Source organism: Uranotaenia lowii, chromosome 3 (genome assembly GCF_029784155.1).
Source record: "Uranotaenia lowii strain MFRU-FL chromosome 3, ASM2978415v1, whole genome shotgun sequence".
NCBI classification, from domain to species: Eukaryota; Metazoa; Arthropoda; class Insecta; order Diptera; family Culicidae; genus Uranotaenia; species Uranotaenia lowii.
Window position 1 is genome coordinate 49,542,064 of NC_073693.1, and position 17,470 is coordinate 49,559,533.

Consider the following 17,470-nt stretch of genomic DNA (forward strand, 5'->3'; position numbering starts at 1 on the left):
AGCTTGGATTTGCCCGGCCCGGATAGGTGCGGGAGAACTTCTGGCAATCCGATGTTAAGTAAGCTCACCAGGTTTTGATGAAAACTTAAGATTTCAACCATCGATGAAAGTAAGTTTCCTATTTTTGAGTTAAAGGATTCTTTATACAAATCCTTATCATCATTTGAAAGATTTTGGAATGTATCATCAAAAGTTTCTATTTAACACGCAAAACTTGTTTCTATTTAACTAGAAGAACGAACTTAAAAATGAATAATCAAATAGTATTTTAAAGTAATAAGTATTTTTTTTTTTCAAATCATGCATCGCTTGGGCAAAATTGTCATAGAAATAAATGGGTCATCCCCACCCCCCCCCCCCCCCCATTAGTCAGCTTTTCCTACGGCCCTGCTATGAATTATGGCCATATGGCATACTTAACTATGTTTCATGCAAAGGAACTGGTGATGTAAAAAATTTGACTAAAATTTCAGCCTTGACGTATGCTTAACATCCGTTTCTACCATTTTCAATTAAATAATTTCAAAATATTGCAAGTGTAAATGAAATATAGCTTAAAACATAAATATGCGCATTTAGCCCGCCGGTTTCGGAAATCGACTATTTAGACTTCTTTTATTATAAAATTATTTTCACAAAAACTGTTAGAGATTTTAATAGAAAAATTGCTCTTACGTATAGAAAACAGATATCCGCTCATCTGCATATGGTTTTCAGACTCCTATCTATTGGAATATGGGAGAAAATGAGTGCTCCCTTACTGACAATTGTACCTTCTGAGGTTTTTCTTTGTAATGCGGCGAACGTGCGTAATTTTTTTTAGTAGGTAACTCGGAAAGCAGTTCTTCATCGGTCATTCCATTTACTTCGTCACATCGAACAACAAATGTCCTTGTATTTAAATGAGGATGTCTACCTATTTCAATAGGAGTACCATCTTCCAGTTTATTAAGTAGCACTAAATGCCTTCCTTGATTTTTATTTCTGATCTTCAAAACATACCATTTTTGTTGCGGTCAAAAAAAGCTCCTTCGATTTTTCTCACTTGTTTTTCAATGGATCATCCAAACAGAAACGGATTGTTTGGTAAATTGTGTCCATCCAAAGCACGTAAAACAGGTAGTATAACTTCCCATATAGATTTGTTGGGTCAAGCCACTCCGGAAGAGTATGGTCCGGTCGATCACTGGGTGACGAGCTCACGATTAAACGCGCTACCGAGCATTAGAATGCATTCGAAATTTTTTACAGCCTCTATTAAGCGAGAGCAGGGATCAGAAAATCGACTGATCTCGCTGAAGGCTGAGAAAGAACTGGGCTATGCTTTTGAAATTGAGCGAAAGCTAATATAAAATTATTTCTTTTACCAAATGAACATTAGACCGCTGCAAGCTTTGTATGGAAACTTGAAATTCTTAAATTTTTACACCTCCCATAACTTTTTTTGGTTGTTTTTGCTGCCAGAAACAGCAATGTTTTTTTTTAAAGCGATCCATCCAGTCCTGAATTAGCGCAACGAGTTTTAATTTTGTATGGAAATTTGTATGGGAAAACAAATTTTTTCATTCAAAAATCGCCAGAGATTTTCTGAAAGTTCCAAAAAATATAACTTTGGATGAAAAATGTTCCTTGATTCTTGCAGTAAATTTCTTGCGAACAAAGCACAAACCTAAATTGTACCCCAGAAATAATATTCAATGTTATATAAAATTTTTGTTTTCAAAATTCATTATTTTAATTATATAGTTTTTGACTGCTTGTTTGAAAGTTGTGTAACAGTAGGATGGAAATAAAAAATCTCAAAAAACTGCTTTGCATTGCCAGAGAATTTATTGATTTATATAACCTTTGCCATAACATTTCATGAAATTATTAACAGCTCTAGCAAGCAAAGTCTGCCATTTTTGAATACTTTTCAATGAATTTAGATTTTTTATTTTGAAATTGCTATAACTTTTTCCATGAAATTCTTAGCTGCTTGTCATGTAAGCAAAAAATGAAGCTTAAGAATAGTCAAAACTAAAAATTAAAGACCGACTTCATTTCAAGCTTATTTGAACTTTCTGGATGATTTAATGTGCAAAAATTTCTTCTTCCATACAAATTTCCATACAAAATTGAAACGCGTTGCGCTAACTCAGGAATCAACCAAATCATCTCAAATTTTACACTGATGCTTGGGGACCCAAAAGGCATCGAAAAAACATATGGGAGCAAAAAGTCATTTTTTGCAGCGGTCTAATGAACATGCTTTCAATTTATTTGTTCCTTATAAGTAGTTTTGTTATAGTATTATTAATACTTTTCAAATTTGTAATTTGTAATTTTATTAACTTTAATGCAGCCTGTCGGTTACAATTAACTATTAGTTCAGGTTAAGGAAATCACTTGTGTAACAATTTGTAGAGGAACCAGTATTTAGAAGCATAAAGTTTTGAAGTAATTGATCAAAAACCATAAGTGTCCGGTAGTAGAAAAGTTCCCCAAAATTTCAAAATCGTTAAAATACTACAATATTTTAATCGCTTAATTTACATTTCTGCACAGCTTCATCTTAGTCATATATTTTTTTCACAAAATGTACAACCTCTATCTATATATCAAAAATTAATTATATTTTGTGTTTAAAATCATTAAAAAACATAAATTTTGTTTTATCACAGACATATGAAGGCTATTAATAACATTGTCAACGTTTGAACTAGAACATTGAAATGAGAAAAAGATTTAGCACCACTCGTCAGGGTAAAATTATCGTACAAATTCGTTGAATGTTCAAGTTCACTATCATCAGAATCCGGTAAAGTTGTCTCAAAATAAGTTGTCCCTTGCACCATTTCCGTCGTGTCCCGCTCCGTCTCCGGCTGAGGACTAGTTGCTCGTATGACAGTTTTATCATTGACAGCCCAATCACTGCGATTGCCCCACACAATGTCCTCAATCCAGTCGACCACAGCCGCTATTCGCGAGTAAACCACCAAACTTCCGGTTGGTTTGTCATGCTGCTGATTCTCAATCCCAAGGATCGTCGACATGCAACTGCGGCTGTTAACGGTCTGCAGCAGACTTCCTAGTCCGGAGTATCCATCTTCGGCTTCCTGTGAATCCGGTTCATCCTGTGGTTCCAGAAGCTCGATACACAGTTGAAATGGTGGAACCGCAAGCAGGGTGTTCCGGTCCATGGTGTCGATGCACTCTTTGAAGGACATGATTCTGTTCTCGGAACTCTCGAAGAATTGAGCGAATTCTGGGATAAAGATTTTTTTTTAAATTTTTCAGCAAATCATATAAGAAGTTAAAAAATCTTACGACTTCCGGCGTATCCGGTTCGCAGCAAATTGCCGTACAGATTTTCCGTCGCCCGGTTGGCCAAACAGGCCGGAATGAGCTGCCGACTGAGGGTTACCGTTTCCATCAGCTCGATCAGGAACAAATCCACGGCCCGGAAAATGTTGACAAAACTCGGATGTCGATACATTCCCTTGGCCGTCAGAAACAGGTCGTGACCGACGCGAATCTGGATGTACTGGGCAGTCAGTCCTTCGGGGAGGGTCGAAGAACGCTGGATGCGTTTGTAACTGAAATGTTGTAAGGGTGATTTGTAATTAATTTCTAACATTATTTTTTTTAAATTTGAAAGGGCTTACTTTCTGTACATGTGATTGAACGATGTTATGATGAATTTTTCGCTGATTAGAACTCCGGTGCTTACAATCCTGTCGTTGTACAATACGGATACCTGTAAACATAAATTTATGGTGCCAAACAATTATGTTGAAATTTTTATTATAAGAAGAGATCATGAATCAATTTCCTACCTAAGTAAAAGTAAAAGGATTGAATATCATATTCCCTCGTGTACCTACATTTTAATTAATTTTGAAGTCAAGTTTAAAATAATAATTATAATTAATAGAGGAATGTGGGGGATCGAGAGCCACTTTCATCATATCTTTGCTCGAACTTATCCGGACTTTACCGAATATCTGGTTCAAAATTTTAGGAAAGTCCAATCCGGCCCGGTTGCTCGGATTTGGTTGAAAAATGTCCGGATTTTGACCGGATTTTGACCGGACCGAACTTTTTTTGCAAAAGCAAACATAAAAAAAAATTAAAGCAACTTTCAAAGGAGTTCAAATACGAAATTTTTGAGAATGTTTTTTCAAGACAATCATGATCGGATTGTAAGAAGCCGAAAATAGCATTTGTAATCTTGTGATGTGTTTCGATAAAAAAAATTCAAGTGTTTTTCTTATTGATTATTGTTGAATAATTTATGAATTTTGACTAAATTTCTCCCGGACATTGCTCTGTTTTTGGGATGCAAATTTTGAAATGAAATGCCCAGACTTTGCCAAGTTTTCAGATAAAATAACTGTGGAAACCTTAACTTATGCCCTTTTGGCTCTGAAAGCCGCTTATTAAAAGCGTGCTAAATAATAATCACAATACATTTAACTTTATTATGTCCTTTTCACCCTTGGAATTACTTAAATCCAAAGGCAAAATTTTTGAAAGATTTTCCTTGAAATTGAGAGTTAACCATTTCCCATAAAATATTTTTTTTATTCTTTTTCCTTTTTTTCCCTTAAAATATGGCTTTACATAATACATAATTTTCTAACAATTGACACACTGAAATATATTTTTGTATCGTAATTTAATCGTGTTGATTTTCATTAAAAAGTCAATTACTCATTTTGGTCATTTTTATAACTGCAATAATTGAAAATTTTGCTCTTTTTTGCTCTTTTTTGTCATTTTTGTCATTTTTGTCATTTTTGTTATTTTTGTCATTTTTGTCATTTTTGTCATTTTTGTCATTTTTGTCATTTTTGTCATTTTTGTCATTTTTGTCATTTTTGTCATTTTTGTCATTTTTGTCATTTTTGTCATTTTTGTCATTTTTGTCATTTTTGTCATTTTTGTCATTTTTGTCATTTTTGTCATTTTTGTCATTTTTGTCATTTTTGTCATTTTTGTCATTTTTGTCATTTTTGTCATTTTTGTCATTTTTGTCATTTTTGTCATTTTTGTCATTTTTGTCATTTTTGTCATTTTTGTCATTTTTGTCATTTTTGTCATTTTTGTCATTTTTGTCATTTTTGTCATTTTTGTCATTTTTGTCATTTTTGTCATTTTTGTCATTTTTGTCATTTTTGTCATTTTTGTCATTTTTGTCATTTTTGTCATTTTTGTCATTTTTGTCATTTTTGTCATTTTTGTCATTTTTGTCATTTTTGTCATTTTTGTCATTTTTGTCATTTTTGTCATTTTTGTCATTTTTGTCATTTTTGTCATTTTTGTCATTTTTGTCATTTTTGTCATTTTTGTCATTTTTGTCATTTTTGTCATTTTTGTCATTTTTGTCATTTTTGTCATTTTTGTCATTTTTGTCATTTTTGTCATTTTTGTCATTTTTGTAATTTTTGTAATATTTGTCATTTTTGTAATTTTTGCAATTTTTGTAATTTTTGTAATTTTTGTAATTTTTGTAATTTTTGTAATTTTTGTAATTTTTGTAATTTTTGTAATTTTTGTAATTTTTGTAATTTTTGTAATTTTTGTAATTTTTGTAATTTTTGTAATTTTTGTCTATGTCATTTTTGTAATTTTTGTCATTTTTGTCTATATCATTTTTGTGATTTTTCTAATTTTTGTTATTTTTCTAATTTTTGGAATTGATTGTAATTTTTGTAAATTTTGTAATTTTTGTAATTTTTGTAATTTTCGTAATTTTTGTAATTTTTGTCATTTTTGTAATTTTTGTAATTTTTGTAATTTTTGTAATTTTTGTATTTTTTGTAATTTTTGTAATTTTTGTCATCTTTGTAATTTTTGTCATTTTTGTAATTTTTGTCATTTTTGTAATTTTTGTAATTTTTGTAATTTTTGTAATTTTTGTAATTTTTGTAATTTTTGTAATTTTTGTAATTTTTGTAATTTTTGTAATTTTTGTAATTTTTGTAATTTTTGTAATTTTTGTAATTTTTGTAATTTTTGTAATTTTTGTAATTTTTGTAATTTTTGTAATTTTTGTAATTTTTGTAATTTTTGTAATTTTTGTAATTTTTGTAATTTTTGTAATTTTTGTAATTTTTGTAATTTTTGTAATTTTTGTAATTTTTGTAATTTTTGTAATTTTTGTAATTTTTGTAATTTTTGTAATTTTTGTAATTTTTGTAATTTTTGGAATTTTTGTAATTTTTGTAATTTTGAATTTTTGTAATTTTTGTAATTTTTGTAATTTTTGTAATTTTTGTAATTTTTGAAATTTTTGTAATTTTTGTAATTTTTGTATCTTTTGTAATTTTTGTAATTTTTGTAATTTTTGTAATTTTTGTAATTTTTGTAATTTTTGTTATTTTTGTCATTTTTGTAATTTTTGTAATTTTTGTAATTTTTGTAATTTTTGTAATTTTTGTAATTTTTGTAATTTTTGTAATTTTTGTAATTTTTGTAATTTTTGTAATTTTTGTAATTTTTGTAATTTTTGTAATTTTTGTAATTTTTGTAATTTTTGTAATTTTTGTAATTTTTGTAATTTTTGTAATTTTTGTAATTTTTGTAATTTTTGTAATTTTTGTAATTTTTGTAATTTTTGTAATTTTTGTAATTTTTGTAATTTTTGTAATTTTTGTAATTTTTGTAATTTTTGTAATTTTTGTAATTTTTGTAATTTTTGTAATTTTTGTAATTTTTGTAATTTTTGTAATTATTGTAATTTTTGTAATTTTTGTAATTTTTGTAATTTTTGTAATTTTTGTAATTTTTTAATTTTTGTAATTTTTGTAATTTTTGTAATTTTTGTAATTTTTGTAATTTTTGTAATTTTTGTAATTTTTGTAATTTTTGTAATTTTTGTAATTTTTGTAATTTTTGTAATTTTTGTAATTTTTGTAATTTTTGTATTTTTTGTAATTTTTGTAATTTTTGTTATTTTTGTAATTTTTGTAATTTTTGTAATTTTTGTAATTTTTGTAATTTTTGTAATTTTTGTAATTTTTGTTATTTTTGTAATTTTTGTAATTTTTGCCATTTTTGACATTTTTGCTATTTTCGTCATTTTTGTAATTTTTGTAATTTTTGTAATTTTTTTAAATTTTGTAATTTTTGTTATTTTTGTAATTTTTTAATTTTTTTAATTTTTGTTATTTTTGTATTTTTTGTAATTTTTGTCATTTTTGTCATTTTTATCATTTTTGTAATTTTTGTAATTTTTGTCATTTTTGTAATTTTTGTAATTTTTGTAATTTTTGTAATTTTTGTAATTTTTGTAATTTTTTGTAATTTTTGTAATTTTTGTAATTTTTGTAATTTTTGTAATTTTTGTAATTTTTGTAATTTTTGTAATTTTTGTAATTTTTGTAATTTTTGTAATTTTTGTAATTTTTGTAATTTTTGTAATTTTTGTAATTTTTGTCATTTTTGTCATTTTTGTAATTTTTGTCATTTTTGTAATTTTTGTAGTTCTTGACATTTTTGTAGTTTTTGTGATTTTTGTAATGTTTGTTATTTTTGTAATTTTTGTAATTTTTGTGTTTTTTGTAATTTTTGTAAATTTTTTTAATTTTTGTAATTTTGTAATTTTTGTAGTTTTTGTAATTTTTGTAATTTTTGTAATTTTTGTCATTTTTGTCATTTTTGTCATTTTTGTCATTTTTGTCATTTTTGTCATTTTTGTCATTTTTGTCATTTTTGTCATTTTTGTCATTTTTGTAATTTTTGTCATTTTTGTCATTTTTGTCATTTTTGTCATTTTTGTCATTTTTGTCATTTTTGTCATTTTTGTCATTTTTGTCATTATTGTCATTTTTGTCATTTTTGTCATTTTTGTCATTTTTGTCATTTTTGTCATTTTTGTCATTTTTGTCATTTTTGTTATTTTTGTCATTTTTGTCATTTTTGTCATTTTTGTCATTTTTGTCATTTTTGTCATTTTTGTCATTTTTGTCATTTTTGTCATTTTTGTCATTTTTGTCATTTTTGTCATTTTTGTCATTTTTGTCATTTTTGTCATTTTTGTCATTTTTGTCATTTTTGTCATTTTTGTCATTATTGTCATTATTGTCATTTTTGTCATTTTTGTCATTTTTGTCATTATTGTCATTTTTGTCATTTTTGTCATTTTTGTCATTTTTGTCATTTTTGTCATTTTTGTCATTTTTGTCATTTTTGTCATTTTTGTCATTTTTGTCATTTTTGTCATTTTTGTCATTTTTGTCATTTTTGTCATTTTTGTCATTTTTGTCATTTTTGTCATTTTTGTCATTTTTGTCATTTTTGTCATTTTTGTCATTATTGTCATTTTTGTCATTTTTGTCATTTTTGTCATTTTTGTCATTTTTGTCATTTTTGTCATTTTTGTCATTTTTGTCATTTTTGTCATTTTTGTCATTTTTGTCATTTTTGTCATTTTTGTCATTTTTGTCATTTTTGTCATTTTTGTCATTTTTGTCATTTTTGTCATTTTTGTCATTTTTGTCATTTTTGTCATTTTTGTCATTTTTGTCATTTTTGTCATTTTTGTCATTTTTGTCATTTTTGTCATTTTTGTCATTTTTGTCATTTTTGTCATTTTTGTCATTTTTGTCATTTTTGTCATTTTTGTCATTTTTGTCATTTTTGTCATTTTTGTCATTTTTGTCATTTTTGTCATTTTTGTCATTTTTGTCATTTTTGTCATTTTTGTCATTTTTGTCATTTTTGTCATTTTTGTCATTTTTGTCATTTTTGTCATTTTTGTCATTTTTGTCATTTTTGTCATTTTTGTCATTTTTGTCATTTTTGTCATTTTTGTCATTTTTGTCATTTTTGTCATTTTTGTCATTTTTGTCATTTTTGTCATTTTTGTCATTTTTGTCATTTTTGTCATTTTTGTCATTTTTGTCATTTTTGTCATTTTTGTCATTTTTGTCATTTTTGTCATTTTTGTCATTTTTGTCATTTTTGTCATTTTTGTCATTTTCGTCATTTTTGTCATTTTTGTCATTTTTTCATTTTTGTCATTTTTGTCATTTTTGTCATTTTTGTCATTTTTGTCATTTTTGTCATTTTTGTCATTTTTGTCATTTTTGTCATTTTTGTCATTTTTGTCATTTTTGTCATTTTTGTCATTTTTGTCATTTTTGTCATTTTTGTCATTTTTGTCATTTTTGTCATTTTTGTCATTTTTGTCATTTTTGTCATTTTTGTCATTTTTGTCATTTTTGTCATTTTTGTCATTTTTGTCATTTTTGTCATTATTGTCATTTTTGTCATTTTTGTCATTTTTGTCATTTTTGTCATTTTTGTCATTTTTGTCATTTTTGTCATTTTTGTCATTTTTGTCATTTTTGTCATTTTTGTCATTTTTGTCATTTTTGTCATTTTTGTCATTTTTGTCATTTTTGTCATTTTTGTCATTTTTGTCATTTTTGTCATTTTTGTCATTTTTGTCATTTTTGTCATTTTTGTCATTTTTGTCATTTTTGTCATTTTTGTCATTTTTGTCATTTTTGTCATTTTTGTCATTTTTGTCATTTTTGTCATTTTTGTCATTTTTGTCATTTTTGTCATTTTTGTCATTTTTGTCATTTTTGTCATTTTTGTCATTTTTGTCATTTTTGTCATTTTTGTCATTTTTGTCATTTTTGTCATTTTTGTCATTTTTGTCATTTTTGTCATTTTTGTCATTTTTGTCATTTTTGTCATTTTTGTCATTTTTGTCATTTTTGTCATTTTTGTCATTTTTGTCATTTTTGTCATTTTTGTCATTTTTGTCATTTTTGTCATTTTTGTCATTTTTGTCATTTTTGTCATTTTTGTCATTTTTGTCATTTTTGTCATTTTTGTCATTTTTGTCATTTTTGTCATTTTTGTCATTTTTGTCAATTTATCCATTTTTGTCATTTTTGTCATTTTTGTCATTTTTGTCATTTTTGTCATTTTTGTCATTTTTGTCATTTTTGTCATTTTTGTCATTTTTGTCATTTTTGTCATTTTTGTCATTTTTGTCATTTTTGTCATTTTTGTCATTTTTGTCATTTTTGTCATTTTTGTCATTTTTGTCATTTTTGTCATTTTTGTCATTTTTGTCATTTTTGTAATTTTTGTCATTTTTGTCATTTTTGTCATTTTTGTCATTTTTGTCATTTTTGTCATTTTTGTCATTTTTGTCATTTTTGTCATTTTTGTCATTTTTGTCATTTTTGTCATTTTTGTCATTTTTGTCATTTTTGTCATTTTTGTCATTTTTGTCATTTTTGTCATTTTTGTCATTTTTGTCATTTTTGTCATTTTTGTCATTTTTGTCATTTTTGTCATTTTTGTCATTTTTGTCATTTTTGTCATTTTTGTCATTTTTGTCATTTTTGTCATTTTTGTCATTTTTGTCATTTTTGTCATTTTTGTCATTTTTGTCATTTTTGTCATTTTTGTCATTTTTGTCATTTTTGTCATTTTTGTCATTTTTGTCATTTTTGTCATTTTTGTCATTTTTGTCATTTTTGTCATTTTTGTCATTTTTGTCATTTTTGTCATTTTTGTCATTTTTGTCATTTTTGTCATTTTTGTCATTTTTGTCATTTTTGTAATTTTTGTAATTTTTGTAATTTTTGTAATTTTTGTTATTTTTGTTATTTTTGTAATTTTTGTAATTTTTGTAATTTTTGTAATTTTTGTAATTTTTGTAATTTTTGTAATTTTTGTAATTTTTGTAATTTTTGTAATTTTTGTAATTTTTGTAATTTTTGTAATTTTTGTAATTTTTGTAATTTTTGTAATTTTTGTAATTTTTGTAATTTTTGTTATTTTTGTAATTTTTGTAATTTTTGTTATTTTTGTAATTTTTTGTAATTTTTGTAATTTTTGTAATTTTTGTAATTTTTGTAATTTTTGTAATTTTTGTAATTTTTGTAATTTTTGTAATTTTTGTAATTTTTGCAATTTTTGTAATTTTTGTAATTTTTGTAATTTTTGTAATTTTTGTAATTTTTGTAATTTTTGTAATTTTTGTAATTTTTGTAATTTTTGTAATTTTTGTAATTTTTGTAATTTTTGTAATTTTTGTAATTTTTGTAATTTTTGTAATTTTTGTAATTTTTGTAATTTTTGTAATTTTTGTAATTTTTGTAATTTTTGTAATTTTTGTAATTTTTGTAATTTTTGTAATTTTTGTAATTTTTGTAATTTTTGTAATTTTTGTAATTTTTGTAATTTTTGTAATTTTTGTAATTTTTGTAATTTTTGTAATTTTTGTAATTTTTGTAATTTTTGTAATTTTTGAAATTTTTGTAATTTTTGTAATTTTTGTAATTTTTGTAATTTTTGTAATTTTTGTAATTTTTGTAATTTTTGTAATTTTTGTAATTTTTGTAATTTTTGTAATTTTTGTAATTTTTGTAATTTTTGTAATTTTTGTAATTTTTGTAATTTTTGTAATTTTTGTAATTTTTGTAATTTTTGTAATTTTTGTAATTTTTGTAATTTTTGTAATTTTTGTAATTTTTGTAATTTTTGTAATTTTTGTAATTTTTGTAATTTTTGTAATTTTTGTAATTTTTGTAATTTTTGTAATTTTTGTAATTTTTGTAATTTTTGTAATTTTTGTAATTTTTGTAATTTTTGTAATTTTTGTAATTTTTGTAATTTTTGTAATTTTTGTAATTTTTGTAATTTTTGTAATTTTTGTAATTTTTGTAATTTTTGTAATTTTTGCAATTTTTGTAATTTTTGTAATTTTTGTAATTTTTGTAATTTTTGTAATTTTTGTAATTTTTGTAATTTTTGTAATTTTTGTAATTTTTGTAATTTTTGTAATTTTTGTAATTTTTGTAATTTTTGTAATTTTTGTAATTTTTGTAATTTTTGTAATTTTTGTAATTTTTGTAATTTTTGTAATTTTTGTAATTTTTGTAATTTTTGTAATTTTTGTAATTTTTGTAATTTTTGTAATTTTTGTAATTTTTGTAATTTTTGTAATTTTTGTAATTTTTGTATTTTTTGTTATTTTTGTAATTTTTGTTATTTTTGTAATTTTTGTAATTTTTGTAATTTTTGTAATTTTTGTAATTTTTGTAATTTTTGTAATTTTTGTAATTATTGCCATTTTTGACATTTTTGCTATTTTCGTCATTTTTGTAATTTTTGTAATTTTTGTAATTTTTTTAAATTTTGTAATTTTTGTTATTTTTGTAATTTTTTAATTTTTTTAATTTTTGTTATTTTTGTATTTTTTATAATTTTTGTCATTTTTGTCATTTTTATCATTTTTGTAATTTTTGTAATTTTTGTCATTTTTGTAATTTTTGTAATTTTTGTAATTTTTGTAATTTTTGTAATTTTTGTAATTTCTGTAATTTTTGTAATTTTTGTAATTTTTGTAATTTTTGTAATTTTTGTAATTTTTGTAATTTTTGTAATTTTAGTAATTTTAGTAATTTTTGTAATTTTTGTAATTTTTGTAATTTTTGTAATTTTTGTAATTTTTGTAATTTTTGTAATTTTTGTAATTTTTGTAATTTTTGTAATTTTTGTAATTTTTGTAATTTTTGTAATTTTTGTAATTTTTGTAATTTTTGTAATTTTTGTAATTTTTGTAATTTTTGTAATTTTTGTAATTTTTGTAATTTTTGTAATTTTTGTAATTTTTGTAATTTTTGTAATTTTTGTAATTTTTGTAATTTTTGTAATTTTTGTTATTTTTGTAATTTTTGTAATTTTTAATTTTTGTCATTTTTGTAATTTTTGTAATTTTTGTCATTTTTGCCATTTTTGACATTTTTGTCATTTTCGTCATATTGACATTTTGGTAAATCAAATTACCAAGTTGTTTGGCATAAAAAACATCGATTTTCAAAATTTTCGAAACTTCTATAAGTGCGTTTGGTCTATCTAAATCGAGATCGATTGGGCTGAAGTATTGCTCAAGTCAATATGTTTTGGGCCAATCTACAAAATGTATCTAAGGCTTAGACCGCTTAGAATCAGGTCACTTACGATTTCCTTTTTCTCCAAGAGAAGATAAAATAGGTACAAATTTGGTAAAAATATGTTTTTGTAGGGTTTCAATTAAATGGAAAATTACAAAAATGGTTTTTGCTGTTTTGATGGATATTCGAACTTTTCGTCGAATACCTCCCATCCAATTTCTACACAATAGTAAAATCAACCGTATCGGCCATTTTTTCTAATTGACTTAAATTGTAACCTTTTTTTTTGATACTTACTGTATGGGGTGATCGTGAATTATAACAAACTCCGTTATTCCGTTTTTCAGCCAGTTTAGCATACTCGATACATTCTACAAAACATATAAACAAGCACATAAATAACTAAAGACAACGCTTTATAAATGTTGCTCACTCACTTTGTTCACTTATACTTCGGGGAACATTATCATACAGTTCTATCTCATTCCGTGTCAACCGGCTGATCCAGGGATAGAAATGCGCCACATTGGTGAATACGGCAAATTTATCCACATCACAACTACCCTCTGGTGTTTTTCCGGAAAACGACACGATGCCCCTCAGCTCGTAATGATCTCCGGTGTTGAAGTACATTCCACCCCCGCTATCACCGAGACACACACTGGTTTCTGGAAAATATAGTTTGATCTATTACTGTGTCAAATTCGAATTTGTTTTTTGAAAGAACTTCTTACTATTGCGATCCCCGGCACAATAAACGGCATCGGTGATGAACCGCCCGAATAAATTTGGATCACTCTCGATACAATCTGTATTGCTGACAACCGGCATCCGAGCCGTGAACAGAGTCAAAGAAGTGGAACCATTCTCATGCCCTCCCCATCCTGGAACCCAACCACGATCACCCACCAGATCACCCTGCAAACCTCGCCGGGCATCTTCCAGACAAATTGGAATCACAAACTCAGAGTAGCGTACGGCCTTATCCAACACTAGCAATGCGATGTCGTTCCTATTCCGGGAATACTCCTGATGAACGTGAACCTCACTAATATTCCGGGCCTGTACCTGATCCGGATACCGATACAGCTCATGCTGTCCAAATTCCAATCGGATCCTGCCGGCATCCATCGGCTTCCCATTCGGAAGAACTACGCAATGGGCAGCGGTTAGCACATGGCGTTGATCGATCAACGTCCCACCACATTTGTACTCCCAGGATCCCTTTTCTTCGTGGAACATGGCCACATGCCAGGGCCACTGGCCCAGTTCAGCAACCCAGCCCCGGTGAATGTACTGCTCCCCGAAAGGTTTTGGAATGCCGCACCGATACAGGGCATTGTTGGAGGAGAATTCGTCATTGTCATCGAAAGCGAACGCAAAGCCTAACCATACGCACATCAACGGAATGAACTTCATTTTGTGACACTTGATAAAACTTGATCTGAGCACTTTCGATGCTCAATGCCGACTGTGAGGCTGATGCTGTACGATCGCGGTTAGAAATTAACGCGCTACCGGGTGAAATGAATCATTTCTAGCTCGGGAGAATCCCCAATAAGTGGTTTGCAATTACGATCAGTACATACAGTCCCTCCACAATCATGGGTCACACACAAATATTAGTCACCGGCCATTTGAACTGCTGATATCTACTGAACTAATTGAAAAATTTTCATAGTACTATTTTTAGTTTATCGATAAAATCATAAAAATGCATTATGCATATTATGTGTGCGCTTGATACCAGTAAAATTGCTGTTAGAATAGTTTTTATCATACTTTAATAATTATCTGTAGAACTATCTCAAAAATATCCAATGTTATAAGGTTGACATCTTAAACCGTTAAGCCCCTTATGCGGGTATTTGAAGAATTCCAACAAAATAAATAGGTCTCATATAATCAAAAAGGACGAGTTTACGTTTTCCAAATGAAACTGAGCGAAGAACACGCGAAATTTCAAAATTATTTGCAAAATAAAATTGACCCATAATTGTTACAACATCTACCCAATTTCACACAATCATGGGTCATTTTTTTGTTAGCAAAGCAAAACATTTCTTGGTTGCTATAGCTCGTCCCAAATGCCCCTGGAATTTATACAATCAAAGAATGCCCCTGAATGTTTGCCAGAAACGCGATGATTTTCATGTTGATATTCGGGTGTTGCCATGGACTTCTATGTGACTAATAATTGTGAGCAATATGACTAATAATTGTTACGGGCTACAATTTTGACCCATAATTGTGGTTTTGAAAAACGCTGATTGTTTCGGTAAATACTGTTATTTTCTAACAGAACTGACAATAAAAGCTCATTTGAACTTAAAGAGGAAGCATTAAATGACCGAAATTCATGCAAAGCTTGATATTTGGTCAACTAACACCCAAATATACAAGTATTTTGTGGTGAATCGATACGTTAAGTGACTAATGATTGTGGGGGGACTGTACATGATTAACGAAAACAGCTTCAGTCTCCCGTTGCGTTGGAAGTAGGTATACAAATATGTACTTCGAGGAGAGTAAATCATGCAGTATCATATCAATCAGTGATGAATGGTATTCCCTGTTTTGAATGAGTTAGCTTAATGCGTGTTGTTAAAGTTATGAAACTATGGATGAAAGTATTTTCTCAAACGCAATTTAAATAAAAGGTCAAACATTTAATCTCAAATCGACCCAAAAGTTATTCTAGGGAAGATAATTTTTAAAGCTTGTACCACTTAGAATCGGATCGTTTTATTTTATTTACTGCAGCGCCTCTAGTTGTCGAATCGAGAAACTAATGACAGTGTCTGAAACTAATCTAGTGGTGAAATGTTCGTCAGGATTGGTATGCACGATTAAAAGTTTTCCAAGATGGAACTCAAAAGAAAAAAATAATTTTGCACAACCACGTAGCAAACTTCATATCACAGACAGGATGCTCGGCTGCAAGGGCACTGATAAGAGTGGCTTGTTCTGGCGGTGCGGTGAAGTTGGCCATCAGGCGGCTAGTTGCACCAAAGAAGCAAAGTGTCTCCACTGCGGTGGAGAACACAGGTCTGGCAACCCTAGATGCCCCACCTTTCAAAAGGCGATGGCTGCACCTTCGCGGGGATAGAACGGTTCAGCTCAACCTTAACCACTACCACTAAGCACATCAGCTGTTGCGGCAGATGGCATTTGGGAAAAAATTGGACGTGGCGTTAGTGGCACACTCGTATCGCAGGACCTCAGATGACAGCAATTGGGTAACCGATAAAGCTAAACTGGCCGCGATATGGGTTACAGGAAGATATCCCATACAAGAGGTGGTGTCTGCTGGAGAGGAAGGCTTCGTGATAGCCAAGGTCAACGGGATCTTAATCTGTAGCTGCTACGCCACCCTCCAGAATGTTCTCTGGGGAGGTTCAGCGTCATGCTTGACAAAATCGTTGAGGACTCACGGGCAGGAGTCCCGTTGTTCCGGACAGATACTACTCGAAGTCCTGGCAATGTTATACAAGGGCAAGGCGATTCAAGGACCTACCACAGGAATGGGAGCGAGTCCATCATTGACGTCACCTTCAGTAGTCCGGGCTGGACGAGCGACTTGGAGTTAACGATGCGTTAACCGATAGCGATCACTTTGCGATCCGGTTTCATGTGGGCGCAAGTACGTGGGCAGATAGAAGAGGTACGACAACATAAGCACGCCTCTGGAAGACAACACAGTTCAACCGGAACGTCTTTGTTGAAGTGTTAAACTGGGAGCGGAACTCGGAAAAACCTGTCCGCGGAAAACCTGACGAGGGTTCTCGCACGCCCATGCGACGCTGCGATGACAAGGAGGGCCAAGCGAAAGGACACTCGGTAACCCGTCTACTGGTGGACGACGGATATCGCGGACCTGCGTACTAGCTGCCTACTTGCTAGGCCGTTAGCGAGAGCGGAGCTTAGAGTACCCTACGCAATTGCGAGGTGTGCCCTCTGCAGGGCAATCAAGGCGAGCAAAAAGGCACTCGATTCAGGCAACTCTGCGAGGACGCCAATGACAACTGCTGGGGCGACGCTTACAGAATTGTCATGGCCAAGAAACGGAGCGGAGGTGTGCCACAGGAATCGTGTCCGAACAAACTGCGAGAAATCGTGCTGTTCCCATAGCACGGGGAAGTTACATGACCGAGGGTCCCATACGACTGAGATACGAGTAAGGAGGAGAAGATTTCGCTGGAGAAATTGCGCGACATCGCTCAGTTGAACAAAGCTCCGGGTCCGGATGGCATCCCTAATGTAGCAGGGAAGGCCGCGCTCATGGAACATCCTGAAATGTTCCGGTCATCACTACAACAGATGATAGGGTTTTTCCCAGACGTGTAAAAGCGGCAGCGATTGGTGCTCCTGCCAAAACCGGGCAAGCCACCAGGTGACCCATCAGCATATCGCCCGATATGTCTCCTGGATACTGCTGAAAAGGTGCTAGAAAAGGTGGTCCAGCGCAGGATCTAGCTCTACACCGAAAGTGAGAATGGCCTATCCGATAAACAGTTCGGTTATCGGAAAGGTCGCAGTACGGTGGATGCCATTCGAAG

At 28.9% G+C, this 17,470-nt stretch overlaps 2 protein-coding genes across 2 annotated transcripts in view; both read right to left on the bottom strand.

The window, feature by feature from the left end:
- Positions 1 to 2,657: 2,657 nt before the first annotated feature.
- Positions 2,658 to 14,434, bottom strand: LOC129752165 (serine protease 53-like). Its single transcript, XM_055747956.1, has 6 exons — positions 13,646 to 14,434; positions 13,349 to 13,579; positions 13,209 to 13,282; positions 3,648 to 3,739; positions 3,310 to 3,578; positions 2,658 to 3,247 (listed from the first exon to the last, which is right to left on the bottom strand). Exons 1-6 carry the CDS (start codon positions 14,328 to 14,330, stop codon positions 2,658 to 2,660), a joined length of 1,941 nt encoding a protein of 646 aa, XP_055603931.1. The 5' UTR covers positions 14,331 to 14,434.
- Positions 14,435 to 17,190: 2,756 nt separating this feature from the next.
- The window catches only part of LOC129752166 (chymotrypsin-like elastase family member 1), an 11,100-nt gene continuing 10,820 nt past the window's right edge, over positions 17,191 to 17,470 (bottom strand). Inside the window, exon 4 of the mRNA XM_055747957.1 lies at positions 17,191 to 17,346. Coding sequence (XP_055603932.1) covers positions 17,191 to 17,346 — 156 coding nt within the window. The remainder of the gene's footprint in view (positions 17,347 to 17,470) is intronic.

Coding starts and splice junctions, on each gene's coding strand:
- LOC129752165 (XM_055747956.1), bottom strand. CDS start 14,330: ATGAAGTTCATTCCGTTGATGTGCGTATGGTTAGGCTTTGCGTTCGCT. Junction 13,283..13,348: donor CCGAAGTATAAGTGAACAAA/GTGAGTGAGCAA, acceptor TATGTTTTGTAG/AATGTATCGAGTATGCTAAA. Junction 3,248..3,309: donor AACCGGATACGCCGGAAGTC/GTAAGATTTTTT, acceptor TCTTTATCCCAG/AATTCGCTCAATTCTTCGAG.